General features: G+C 31.1%; 1 protein-coding gene across 1 annotated transcript in view; it reads left to right on the top strand.

The window, feature by feature from the left end:
- The window catches only part of LOC129920710 (cell adhesion molecule Dscam2-like), a 135,722-nt gene that overhangs the window by 43,749 nt on the left and 79,722 nt on the right, over window positions 1–12,251 (top strand). The window contains 3 exon segments of the mRNA XM_056002248.1: window positions 3,825–3,986; window positions 4,235–4,384; window positions 4,526–4,643. Of these exon segments, the coding sequence (XP_055858223.1) occupies window positions 3,825–3,986; window positions 4,235–4,384; window positions 4,526–4,643 (430 nt within the window).

A 12,251-nucleotide genomic window follows, 5' to 3' on the forward strand; every position in this document is an offset into this window, starting at 1 on the left:
TTATTAGAAATATATCTATATGACCTAAGTGCAAGGCCTAATATATTTAATTTCTAAAATCAAAACCTTTAATTAAATTATATGATTTGAAAGGCAACGGGTCGTTATTCTGTATGAAAAAAACCTGCCTGGTTCGATTTCCTAAGGTTATTCCAGCATAGCCTAAGATTTGTTTCCTTAGCCCACCCTAAGTTCTCAAAATTATAAGGGAATAATTTTTTTCACCTTTAAAATAACAAAAAATAATTTTTTTTTGTATTAAGTGTAAAAATTGTTGGTATTTCATTGTGGTGCACCAATGTTAGCCCAGGATAGCCCAACTTTTGTTTTCTCTATCCTTCCCTTAGTTCAGTAAATTATAGAAGCATTATTTTGAACAAAAACAACAAAGTGCCCAAAATCCAATCGAAATTTTAATTTTTTTAACATTCGAGACCCAAGGTCTCGGAACATGTTTTGGTTCAAAGTGAACAGGTCTAAGCATTAAGGAGCCCTCTTGTTGTTGTTTATTTAATACGTTAAATACTAACGTTACAAATTACAAAAAAAATACTTAAAACTAAACTTAAATACAACAAAATTTTAACTACTCAGAGCAAAAAATTTACATCTAAAGCTTTCAGATTTACAGTTATCATTTGTAGAACCAATGAGAATAAAGACTTTATTAAAAATTTTAATTAACTGATTAAGAGGACTATTCGCGCCGTAGTTTGATCTGCTGAAAATAGTTCGAAGTGGTAAATTCCTTCTTAAGTTAGTCTGACTCACATTGAAACATATTCGATCGAGAATTGATGGACATGAAATAGATCCATTTATAACACCTGTTATGAAGCAGAACTGCAAGTACTCTCTGTGACCAGAAAGAGATGGCAAGTTTAACAATTGAAGTCTTGAAGTGTATGGAGGCAAAATAACCCTGTCAGTCCATGGCAAAAAGCGAAGAGAAAATCTTAAAAATTTACGCTGTATACTTTCAATTCTATTTATGTCTATAGAATAGTATGGCGCCCATATAACGCACCCGTATTCAAGAATTGGTCTGACAAGAGAAACATAAAGGATTTTAATTATATAAGGATCATGGAAATCACGGGAAAACCTTTTCACAAAGCCAAGCATTTTATTAGCTTTCTTTATAATATAATTAAAGTGGTCAATAAATGTTAATTTTGAGTCTAATACGATTCCGAGATCAGAAAAACTAGATTCACGATGTAAACGCGTTGAATTTAAACGATAGTCATAATTAATTAAATTGCGTTTGCGTGTAAAACTCATTGTCTTACACTTGTCTATATTTAAAATTAAACGATTGTTGTTGCACCATTCCCAAAATGTATTTAGATCATTTTGTAGTTGTTCACAGTCCGTAATGGAATTAATTTTTCTAAATATTTTTACATCATCAGCATAGATTAATGTCATTGAATGTTTCAATACAGATGGAAGATCATTTATAAATAAAATGAACAACAAAGGGCCAAGGTGACTCCCTTGAGGAACACCAGAATTAACTTTAAATTGACAAGAACGGTTTCTTCTAAACATAACACTATAATATCTATCTTTAAGGTAAGACGAAATCCACACAACAAAATGATCATTGAGTCCAATTTTATTTAATTTACTCAGAAGTATTTTATGACTTAATTTATCAAATGCTTTGCTAAAATCTGTGAAGATGCAATCTACTTGGGAATGATTTTCGAATGAATCCATCCAAAAAGTAGATAACTAAATTAGTAACCGTTGATTTTTTCTTCACGAAACCATTTTGATTTTCACATATAACAGACGAACAATTAAAAGACATTATTTCACAGACAAGAGACTCGAACAGTTTAGGAATAGCTGAAAGTTTCGCTATAGGACGATAATTTGTTATTAAGTTCATAGGGCCTTTTTTATGAACTGGTACTAGATAAGAATATTTCCAAATAGTTGGGAATTTACAACATTTTAAAGACTCGTTGAAAAGAATAAACAATGGATAAGAAATATAAGGCACACATTTTTTTAACATAAATGATGGTATACCATCTAGACCAGGACTAAGACATTCATCTAGTTTTAAAATATTTTCACGTATAGCAGCCTCAGAAATAGAAAAATTAATTGAAGTAAGATGTGTATATTCTAGTGTGTTAGAAGAGATAAAAGAAGTGCTTGTTGAAGAGAAATCTTCGAAGGCACGAAAATTACAATTTTTTTTCGGATTTTCAAAAATTTACTAGCGAAAAAACTACATTTTCGAAAATTTACTCCAAACCCAATTTTTGGCACAAGTTAAAGTCTTCTTATCACTTTTCCCTATTGTTCAACAAGATGGAGTTATAAGTTTATACTGCTCTTCGACCCCGAATTTAACTAAATGAACCATTTGGTGAGTGTAAATTTACTTTAAAAAATTGGAAGAAATTTCCATACAAAAATATTCATATTCTTTTACTTCCTTCTTTCAATCTCAGTAAGTAAGTATATACAACATCCATTGTGATTTGTGAAGTCTTCATAAAAAGGTCTTTCTCATCTCAGGATCGTCATCTTAGTGTTTGTGATGTGGTAATGTGGCGTTTTAATTACGTTTTATGATTTTTTTTTTTGTTTTGTTTATGAAAAGAAATCAATGAAACACAAAACGATTGCAGACGAAATGTATAAGTATACTTGTACTCTCTCGTACATCTATGAGAACATAATATTCTTGTAGTACTAGAATAGGAATAGGTTTGTGTGTAATGCTGATGCCATTGCAATGAAGTGAAAAGAAGACAACAAAGATATATGTTTCATTCATATATTTGCATTTAGGAGGATCTTATATCAAAAGAAAAGGATGCTGCAAAAAAATATAATTCTTCCGATTCACTGTTAGAACCATTGTACTTTGCTATATGGGTGCAAGATGATTCACATAAGGTGCAACAGAAGAAGGCTAGAAAGTATATGCTTGAAATATGATGAGAACAAAAAAAAACTTACTGAAGGGAGGAGGGATATCTAAGTTTAGTTTAGGCGGGGGATATGTTAGTGATAGTAATAATTCAATTGTTCGTATGTGAAACAAAGTTTTACATTAAAGTATATATTAAGGCCACGTGTTAATTGCGTTAAAATTTGGGTTAATGTTTCTAACACGAATAAAATTTGACGTTTCGTTTGAAATAGGATCAAATTTAGCCATTTGCTGTGTGAATTGCGATAAAAGGGATTTTTTAACCAACTTTTCTGCGAAGATTTAAACAATTTCCCTCATGAATTAAGAAAATTTCCTCAACAAAGTATAAACTTCTTTTTCCATGTACAATAATTCCTCGTACAAAACCAATCTAAAAAAAAAAAAAAATAAATTAAATAAAAAGTCTCTTAAAATAACAAAAAAAAAACTTTGTTTTTCTCGATTTTAAAGTGATAATTTAATTTTTTTATACAACAATATGGTTGGTTTATTCAGTATGATAACACTGAACATCATTTTGAAAAGAAAAAAAAAAAAACAATAAATTCAGTTTAAAATTTTTTATATTAATTTCTTACTCAAACTTACATATTGTATTGTTTTCCTGCGAGTCGTCAGATTTTAACCCATTTTAACCTGCTTCACAGCTCGATAAATTGTAACCTATTTTAAAGTGTCAAAATTTAACCAAACGTCAAATTTTAAACCAACATTTTAACGCAATTCACACACGGTCTAAAAGATTTGAAAGTTAAAGACCGCCCTTAAATTTACATATACCTTCCTATAACAGCCTTAAAACCACCATTGTTTAATTTTTGTCTCATGGATTTTTTATTTTTATCTCTGTATTTACCAGTGGTCAACCAACGATATGAACCAGAAGTACAAAACCCAGGTGGATTTATTGGCAGCAATGTCCTCATTAAATGTAACATACCCTCATTCGTGAAAGAATATGTGACAGTGACATCATGGTTGCAAGAGCCCAACTTTAACATATATCCCTCTTTAGAGGGAGGTAAGTCTTATAAATGTAGGTATGTTCGCAAGTATAATTATACAAACATAGGTACGAATTAAAAATATCCAGATGAACTTGAATGTTTCGTAGAAATTTTCGAATCATTTACCTTGTCGGCTTTCTGTTCATAAAAAAATACTTTTTAAATAAAAAAAAAATTAAAAAATTATTTATATTAAATAGGTATAATTTTTTTTCTAAATTTATGATTGAATGCGTTTTTTCTTTCAAAAATGTTATTCAAGATGGAAAAAGTCACATGCTTCCGACAGGAGAACTTTTAGTTTTGAATGTGACACGACTAGATGCACTTCGAATATATCGATGCAGAACCCACCATCAATTAACGCAGGAAGCTGTAGTTAGCAGCAATGTGGGAAAAATACAGTTAACAGGTAAGCAATTAGAATTTTATATATTATCAAAACATTTATCATAATTAAAATGTACCTTATTTAATTTTCAAAAAAAAAAAAAAACATTTTATTTCCTTTTATATTTCTTAATAAAGCAATTTTATCCTCCTTTCTTTTAAGAAATGCGAGAACTTGTTCCACCAATAATTAATGAGAAACTAGTGGTTATGACAGTCAGACTTGGAGATCCTGTGGTCATTCCCTGTGTTGCTTATGCAAATCCAACTCCTGTATATCGGTATGTACAAAATTTTCTTATAATATTTTTACAAAGAAAAAACTTAGTTGACCTGTTTAATAGCGTCAAAAAATTCATTAATTACGTTCTTTTTTATGTCGTTTTCCTTCATTCCAAGGAGAGTAACCTTTTAGTACTTATTTTTGCACTTTTGAAGGTCTTGTGTTCTTTTACGCCACAAAAAATTAAAAAAAAAATAAAACTCCGAGGTATTAGGTATAGTACTACAAGGTCCTCCGCATTTACTCCACATTTTTAGTCAGATGTACATCTATTTGCACACGGACTTGCACACACACTTATGAATTTGGAGTTTGGCATTAAAATTTTTTTTATAAATTGAAAAAAAGCAAAGTGTTTCTTTCAAATGCTTTTGTTATTAACAAAACCAACCATTATGAATATATTTTCTACTACATTATTCCGCCAGATACAGATCTATTTCTTCCATTATTTTCGTTAATCCTTCATTTTTCAAAACTTTTTCAAAATCAAATTGAAAACCGCATAAAAGAATTTTTCAATAAAATACAATAAAAAATCCCAATTTTTAGTTAAGTGAAATCGACAAATTTTTCTTCAACGATGGGATATTTTTATTTTAAAATTATAAAATCAAACTACAAGCTTATAAAAATACCAATAGTTAAATCTATTAAAGAATGCTTCATATTATGTTAGGATAAAATGTAGGTATTCCAATTAAAAAAAGTTGAAAAAAAAAAAATAAAAATTATTTAAATAAATAAAGTCTGACATTTTTTATATCCGTTGTTCTTGACTTATTTTTCGTCCACTAAAATGTAACGAATTTGCGATTTTCTAACTGAATCTGCGCACATAATTCTGCTGCAATTCTTAAATATATCTTAGCTCGGCTAAATTTTTGAGATGGTTCTGTATTGGAGCTAAAATTTATATCGATCTGCGTACAAGGCTTAAGGGGCGCAAACTAGAGGCGTCAACTTTGAAAGGCTCCAGAGCCGCCATTTTGTTATTTTTTCATTTCAAAATTTTTTTTTTCAACACTTGATAATGTCAGTAATATCTTGTCTTTTTCCAAATTTCAATAAGTGCTTTCAGTTTTTCATAAAAAAATAGTGAAAAAGGTGTCTTCTGGAGGGATTTCCCCCCTTAAGGAAATAACTGGAAAAATATAACATTCCGCATTCCTCTTTTTTGAAAATACGAAGAAAAATGAATAATTCAAAGAACGCTAAGTAAGAGCTCTCCCACCGACAAAGTTTTTGAATGAAAAAAATTTCACACCTGAACGTCGATGTTCTGGAATATTTTTCATTAAATTGAGAAAGCCTTAAGATACTCACGTTTGAACACTTGTTTTAGACTCCTGACGCAATCAAAATATTCCACAATAGGTAAATATTGCTAGAGAAAGAAAGATAATTATATTTCCAATCTAAAAAGTCTCCGTAAATTTTCTGTACGGCTAGTCGTTCTCGAGATATTGAGACTAACGCGTTATTCAAAATGGCGGACGCCCCACAAGACCAAACAATACACAAACTGAGACTTAGCAGATGTCACAACTGTTTTCGGATTTTTCCCCATTGACAGAACTAATAGGTACTCCAGAAGAAGTGAAGGAAAATGGCATTACTGTATGTCTCATACAAGAGGCACACCTTAACTTTTTGTTGAAATGGCAAAAAAAAAAAAAATGTACCTACATAAAAGTAATAAAAAAAGTAGTACAATTTGGTACCTAAAACTTAGTAATATGTACATAATTTTCGCTGCATGTTTTTCAATTAGGAGAAAACAAAAAGTTCTGCCAATTTCCGCCATTTTGTTTTATGATCTATTTCCTGTATGGGCAAAAAATACTTAACCAATTTCCGCTTGCGATATTTAATGTCTCCGAGATCTAAGCATGGAATGGTCAACAAAGGTGAACTAGTGTAGTTGTTTAGTTAGCTATAAATTTTTTAATAAATATACATATTGTTTGCGTCTTAACTGCAAACTGAAATTTCTTATAGGTAAATACAAATTGTAAAATATGGTAAGACACCATATTTTATTTAGAATTCTTAAGAATTTTGTTCATTTAAAAATACCAACGAATAATTTTGATCACCTTTTTGGATCAAATATGTGCGACGCGACGCACAGAACGACGAACGAAGAAAACAATTTTTTTTTTAGACTTCTCCATCATCGTAATGTTAGTTTTGATTAAAACCACACGAAATCACTTCTTGCCCTATAGAGCAAATATAAATATTGCGATTTGTAAATAATTCAGCAACCAGACCTCGAAGAAACTTTTGATTTTCAGTTGAATAGAGTCTTATTTGAACTTTTCCATATGAAAATTTTAGTATTATTGCCATGTGTAGGTATATTCTTTAATCAAATAATTTTAAACTTAAAAAGTGTCTAAATTCACATTTTATTCGTTCATATCTTGGTCATCATTCCATAAAAAGTCATCAAAACAAAATTTACCACAAAGCATCCACCGAATAAATTCCTCCGTTTTAATGATTCACTCTCATTTACCGACTTAATAAACTAACATTGTTTCATTACGTTTTTCTAGGCCTTAAGGCAAGAGTATCCCAAGAATACATATCAAACACTTTCCTAAACGATGCTTTTTATTCAATTTTGAATTCAATCACATGCTAAGATTCGTATACATATGACAGCCCATCACATCGTATTGTTTTATTTTTCTCTGTTGCTTTTGAAATTCATTCACATTTTCCATTCCAATCCCAGTTGCCAGTTCCCAGAAACTAAAAGCTAGACCTAGTACCTTCTTTCATATGATTTAATTAAAAAAAAAAATAAACAAAGAAGGCAGAAATTTCGAAAAACCAGTGCCTACATAGCTTCCATTTCTTCCATTTAATTCTCGGAAATAACGTTATGACATGGCTATGGTTAATGGCGAATACGGAGTATATGAAATGTTGTATGTACGTTGGTATGTGGATGTGAATATTGTGAATGCATTACCTCTGCTCTACCGTCACCATCGCATCGTCGTTGTTTGGTTGGTTGGTCGGTCTTTCGGTTGGTCGGTCTTCAGTTAAAATGCTTTGGGTATAGATGGAAAAAGAAGACGTCATATATTATACTTCTGAATTCTACTAATTCAGAAAGATACAAAGCACCAGAGAAGAACATACACAATTCGTATTCGTATCCTCGTATCTTCTATTGAGCAAAAACCCAGAGATTGAAACAATGAATAATTCAGATGAAGACAAGCCTCCCGCAAAAACATAAAAGCACACACAGCACACAGAATGGTATGGAATGATAGCAATAGCAGCTGATTCGTTCACATGAGTCTCTGGATACTGCCATCTGGGGACCCTTTAAGAATCTATTGCGCATCCGGGAATGACATGCTAGTGTTTTTGCTTCAGCTACTGCCTCCATTCCACACTCCACACAAAATAACCCTTCTCGTTCTCAGTCTTCTCGCGAAATTGAATCTTGCGGTGATGTGTGTTTTGAAATTTCTTTACCTTAAGCTCTAGAACTAGGATGGATGTTTGTACACTATACCAAAAAATCAGAAAAATTACGATTCAAGGGATGAGGATGAGAATGAGCCAACGAGGAGAGAAGGCACAAGAGGAGAAGGGACAGATATCGTTGCATATGGCTGGCTCCGGTTTTTAGCTCCAGCTTTAACTTCGTCTCTCCGACTCCGGGCACCTGTTCTCGATTTGTTTGTTAAGCAGCATGGGCCGACTTAGTGAGTTGGAAAAGGATATTAAAGGAAAAATCCTGTCGGCAGATTGTGTGATTGTGTATGGATTTTTTTTTTTGTGGATTTTTTCTATGCAGAATATATTTCTATGACGTTCCTTTGGAAAATGGAAAATAAAAAATGAATTTGAATATGCACGATTGCTGCGGGAAGCATGGCAAATTGTGCAGCCGGATTAAGTTCAATCCATTAGAATTCTAGGTTTCTTGTTGAGGTTGGTTGTTAGTCAATGACATTCGTCTTACATATTTTGAGTTTGAGGTGAGTTTCATATTGATCTCCTTACTACCCTTGCAAAATTTATGATAAATACAAATACTGACTACCACAGCTCTTTACATCCAAACGCATTGTCTGAATATGAAGATAAGGACTATGAGGATTAAAATTGAGGACAATACACCCTGCGAATATATTAGGCGAGTCCTACAAAGAAAAAATCTCTGAGGGCTCAATGTCATTTTTAAAGAGAGCTAAATAATTTTGTGGGATAAGTTTCTCACTTGAATCCAATTTTTGTTTGCAAATCCAACACTTGAATATGTCACCACACAACTGCAACTTTATTTTAAAGATTCAATTGAGAAAAAATGATTTCAAAACTAATTATATTTAGTGAAAGCTCAAAATAATGTTTTTAGCACTTATATTTCTCCACACCACCAATTTGAATATCGAACCAACAGCTGTTTTGTCCAAAAAAAATTAAAAAAAAAAAAAAAAACAAATAAAACCTGAAAAATGAGTCCTAAAAATGTTCACTTTTTGTCTGTCTCTTTGTGGGACGCAATTATTGATTCATACTTCTCGATAATTTGTATGGGCAACATGATCATCTACATCATCTACTCTTAACCCCTTGTAGCCCCATGTGACATATCTGTTACCAACCAACAAAGCTTACAACATAGTTTTTAAATATTTCTTTATCGAAATAGTACAAAATATTTCTAATAAATGCCACCAAAAGTTTGTAATTGGCAGTTAGTGTTGAAAGTTCGGCTTCTTTTTGAAGATAAGCAAAAATAAGTGTATAAACAACGAAATTCAGAAAATATATTTTTGGACTTTAGGAAAGTGCCTTAAAATGGATATTAGATATTTTTTTGTTTGAATTTTTGCTTTTCTATAACAAATAAATTACATATTTAAACTTATTTTTTGACTCCGTTATTTTCGAATTAACTAAGTAAATAATGAAGATATTGAATTAAAAAAAGCGTGTTTTATTATAGTTAAAAGCAAGTCGATTGACATTATAAATTTTAAAATTTACGATCTTGGTTTACAAAGGGTTAACCTTAAGCTCCGTGTCAGAGTGTTTAAATAAATCACTTGTGAAAAAATGGATCACTGTTACGTGTACATAACTTTTTTTCTATACAAAAAAAAAAATTATGTGGGGAATACGCATTATTTTTATTCCTTAAATACAATCGTTTTTCTACATCATTTTTAACTCCAAGCCTTTAAGTTGAAAGGAGTATTCCCAACCTTATCTATTATGAGGTTGATCACTGTGGTGTATACGCAATTTTTTTTTAATCATTTGTGTTTTACACCATTTGATACTCTAAGCTTTAAGGTCCAAAGTGGAATATTTTTAGTTAACCTTTTATGAAAAAGTGGGTCACTGTTGTGTATACCTACGTAATTTTTTTCTATACACAAACATTTATGTGGTGCATACGCATTATTTTTATTCTTTAAATACAATCGTTTTTCTAGGTACATCATTTTTTACTCTAAGTTTTAGAGTTCAAAGGAGCATTTCCAACTTCATCTATTATGAAATAGTGGATAACGTTATTTTTTCTTTTACAAAGTATTCCGTTTTTCTACATCATTTAATACTTCTTAAATAACAAAAATATTATACCATTGCATACAATTTGAATTCGTGAAAATGCAGAACACGTAACATAAGATTCACAGGGTTTGTAAACACGTGAAGGAAAATTTCAAGGATATACAAATTCGACGCAATTAGTTCTCTAAGTCGTTGCAAAGGCGATATGGTGTTGATATATAAAATGATTTTAAAAGAATGTGCAGGATTTTTAATAAGAATTATTCAAAGCATTTGTACAGGCAGGCGTTCCTCAACGATCAGTTTTCTCTCCCACCCTGTATATCCGATTTCCCACACTTAGAAAATTGTGAATTTGGCATGTATGCTGATGATACAGCGATACATTCATCTAAAACATGAAAAAAAACGTAATATATTAGCACCACTGAAAGGAGTCTGATGATCGGGTTGGTCCCCGTGAAATAGCTATAACTCCAGCCTATGAACTTGGTGGTAACACACACAAGTTGTTGTTGTTCATTCAAAACCTTCAATATAAATTGATTACACAAGCAGCTGCCCTGCACGTATTGAAAGCTATACACAAACCTCTTCTAATATACATATAAAACGCTAGTAATTATTATCTTTGAGTAGGGGAAGGTGGCCTAAAATTACCCCCTTAAGGAAAATGTCCCATATCTCGAAAAAAAGTTACATTCAAACTTAAATGCTATATACTTTTCAAAGTTTAATTACGCTCAGTTTTTTTACTTTGCGAGTCAAAAAAATTCCAAAAAGTATTTAAATTTTTTAATTTTCAAAACGTCTTCAAATTTCACCGATCAAATTTACTCGGGCTCCTTTTCCATTTCCTTGGAAAAAGTTGTGGTAATTTTCTCCAGATCTTTCTGTGAGTCATTCAAACCCCCGTTCATGTTGGTTGCTCGTCTCTATAGTGTAGTTTTTGGAACTTCTAATGTTTCGGATGCTTTTTTTTAATGTTTTGGTTTTTTTTATTTAAGTTTTATACCGAAAAATCTAAAATAGTTCTAAGGGAACTTATTTCAGTAAATTAATAAGAAATACTTCATACATACATCATATAAAGAGTCATTTAGGAGCAATGTACCAAAAAGCTAGAGCATGTAGGTTGGGTCGAGACAAGAAAAAATGCTCATTGCCCATTCGTTTAGCAGGGAGGGGCAATAAAAAAAAATTTACTTAATTTGGAAACACAATTATTTAAAATCAACGGTTACACGTACAATAACGTGGTATACCTTTTCGTAAAGCCAAAACCCTCGTCTTTCACAAAAATTTCAAACAAAGCCATTTTATTACACAGTTTTTGCAAAATTAATTTTGAAAATCAAAATTTTGAAAAAAAAAATTCAAACTAATTTTTTTTTAAAATTTGATGTGTTTAAGCACTAAAATTCGGTGCTCTTATTTATATAAAAAAAAAATCCGAAAACCGAATTCAAAAATATCTTGTCATTTTCGAAAAATTAACAAAAAAACCAAAAGTACACCATTGATAACACCTGAAAACTTACCTGAAAAATTTTCTTACTATGTGTGGGGTGCTCGCCGCCCATGGATTCTAGCTTTAAGTGCCTTAAGGCAAAAAAATCGCAATTTTTTAAATGAATATTGAATAACAAATAATAATGTACATAATGTACATCCAAAAGATAAATCGATGACAAGAAAAGGCAAATACGAAGGAAAAGAACTCAAATGTTATCTAGGAAAAAATGATTCTCTTGAAACTTTTAAAAATCAAAGAATAGGATTTAAAACGTCCGTTTTTTTTTTTTTATTATGAACTGCTTGGGCAAATAGTATTTTATTGTTTTTCCTTAAAAAAAAAAAAAACAATTTTATTACCTTAAGGCCTTTACAGCTCGAATCCATGGGCGGCGAGCGCCCCAGACATAGCTAGTAAGAAAAATTCTCAGGTAAGTTTTCAGGTTTTATCAATGGAAAAAGTTGATCAATTCATGGTTACTCCAATACTGTATCACTTCATTGTACCCTTATTTAAGTCTGAAGTTTT

Source organism: Episyrphus balteatus, chromosome X, assembly GCF_945859705.1.
Source record: "Episyrphus balteatus chromosome X, idEpiBalt1.1, whole genome shotgun sequence".
In the NCBI taxonomy this organism is placed as follows: domain Eukaryota; kingdom Metazoa; phylum Arthropoda; class Insecta; order Diptera; family Syrphidae; genus Episyrphus; species Episyrphus balteatus.